The 2,500-nt window shown below is 46.2% G+C and overlaps 1 protein-coding gene across 1 annotated transcript in view; it reads left to right on the plus strand.

The window, feature by feature from the left end:
• The first annotated feature begins 360 nt into the window (after positions 1 to 360).
• The window catches only part of LOC105906196 (meteorin-like protein), a 15,826-nt gene continuing 13,686 nt past the window's right edge, over positions 361 to 2,500 (plus strand). Inside the window, exon 1 of the mRNA XM_031562432.2 lies at positions 361 to 822. Within this exon, the coding sequence (XP_031418292.1) occupies positions 725 to 822 (98 nt within the window). The 5' untranslated portion in view covers positions 361 to 724. The remainder of the gene's footprint in view (positions 823 to 2,500) is intronic.

A 2,500-nucleotide genomic window follows, 5' to 3' on the forward strand; every position in this document is an offset into this window, starting at 1 on the left:
AATGTATTTGAATAAGAGTATTTGTGGTCGATATTGATATGAACTCATGTTTATTTGCTAGATTCATTAGGTATACAGATATGTAGTATTCATCAAACATCTTGAGGTGTATTTGGTTATTCCTTCATGGCTAATTTGTTATCAATACTAATCTGTTTTGAAACGCGTTGCCACGTTGATTGCTCCTTGAGCGACCTCCTTGCAATGCAGCGCGCGTGTCCCTAACATTCACTATGTAATGTACCCTGAGTGTGTGTCTTTTATTACTCCAAGAATATCTTCCCTGCTGCACTCATAACCACACACACACACACAAACAAACACACACACACACACACAGACACACACAGAGACACAGTCGCTCCTGGAGGAAACAGCCGCATGGGCGTGGTTTAGTAGCCCTATCGGCCCTCGGGGGAAGGCGTGACGCGCGCCTGAGCTCGAGCCTGGTGGAGTTTACGAGCTCTCAAAACTTCCTCTCCCTCGGTCGACACGCTCACTCCGCCGAGGCGAACGACACTGATGAGAAACTAAGTGAGAGAGAACGGGATGGGCAGACCTACGTGTGTTTACGTCTTCCACTTCTTACTATCCTGCAGCGGTGCTTCAGAATAACATGTCGTTTTCTTTGGATTGCAAACAACGCTCCCTTGTGTGGATTTAAATCAACGTTACTTTCCGTGGACAAAACGACGGTTAGACTCATAGAGGAACGGAGTAAATAATGTTTGTCTTAGTCTTCGTGTATGCTGTCAGCGCTGCACTGCTGTGGCCAGCGAGCAGCGCTCAGTATTCCAGCGACCAGTGCAACTGGAAGGGAAGGTAGGTTTGTGAATTTACGTTACATTGTCTTATTGTTTTAGTTATAGCAGACGGAATACCTCTGGTAGGTTTGTGAACTAACATTACATTGTCTTATTGTTTTAGTTATAGCAGACGGAATACCTCCGGTTGTGTGTAGCCTAGTTTCGGTCGTGTAGAAAAGTGCTCCAAAACGTTTTTTTCTTTTCTTTTTTTTTAAATGAACAAGAATGCGTTACTATGTGTTTTGTATTGTTGGCTAATGTGGGGTTGGGTTGGTGTCCTCTGGAAATTGAAATAATCTTAAACAACAAAACCTGAATTACTGATGTTAAGGCATCAAAGCTGTTATTTGGCGAGTACTTGTCTATGATTACTAGCTTTGCTCCAGGACCTGGGGGATGCCCCGACATGTCTTGACCTTATCTCACCCCATGTGGTCAGTGCGGGACTGGTCAGTAGGCTCGGTCAATAGGCCTTCACTTCTGATTGCGTTGATGTGTAGCGTTCACCCGCGGAGATCTTTGAATCTCCTGCTGCTGGAACTCCTGACCCTCCCCCCTGTTCTCTCTCGTTATCTGGTCTTCATTACGACTCACTCGTCAACCAAACCGGGGTTGTGTGCTGAGGTTCTGGCTAATTAGCCCCAGTCAAATGATTTTAATAGGTGTAATTAAAAACATCCCTCAAGAAACGGAATGACACAGCTGCGCTGGAAGAGTGGAATGGTGTGTGTGTATGTGTGAGAGAGAGAGAGAGAGAGAGAACCGAGGGATGTCGGGGGGACTTTCTCGCTGTGTGTGTGTGTGTGTATGTGAGAGAGAGGAGAGAGAGAGTCATCCCTAACCACAAAAAAGGAGATACTGAGTGTGCACGTCAGTAGCCAGACTCTCCACTTGTCCATGTGGTCAGATCTTCAGTGGAAAGAGCGGGTTGCTTCTTGAAAGTCCTCGGTTTCGGTACGACCGTGTGGCACGCAGATTACGGTACCTAAATGTGGAGGTCAAGCGCACATCTCTGTAATTACGCGGGGGGTGAGGATGGCGCACAGATGTCTAGTTTAAAATAAACACCAGTGGCCTGCAAAATGCTCCCATCCCATCCGAGCAGCTCAGTATTAGTTTTATTTTTTTCCCGAACGGTTTTCTTTTTTTATGCAACATGAAGTTAAATGGGCAAACTTCAAAACGAGTAAAACTGCATTAGGGTAACTTTCACAGAAACTGCACGTGGGTGTCTGGATTCGCTCTCACCTCTCAATCTGCATTTTAAGCACTTTTGGGTCAGTACGCCAACACATCTGTCTTTTCGATAGCTTGCATTTAACGTGCTGTGTGAGAGCCAACAGGCTAGCCTTCGACGTGCGCCTAGATGCGGGCCAAGACTTTGACAAACGGCCAAAGCAACAAGGCATCTTTCTTTAAAGTGGAATGAGCTGTCGTGCTGCCAGGCGTGTTTAGTTTATGTTTCGTTCCTTGCGGTTAGTTAGGTTTGATCTTCGTGTTTGGTTTATGTTTCGCTCCTCGCGGTCGGTTAGTGTTTATCTCATCTTCGGAAGAGGCAGCGCGTGCTGTTTAGACTGGCGTGCGCTCCAGACGTCACCTCCCTCAGATGGGGCAAAAGCTCGCGCGATATAATCTAGTCTACTTTCTTTCTATCTGCGAACTCTAAACAACAGTACGCTCGATTTAGTCGTGCA

This window comes from Clupea harengus, chromosome 24, assembly GCF_900700415.2.
Source record: "Clupea harengus chromosome 24, Ch_v2.0.2, whole genome shotgun sequence".
NCBI lineage: Eukaryota > Metazoa > Chordata > Actinopteri > Clupeiformes > Clupeidae > Clupea > Clupea harengus.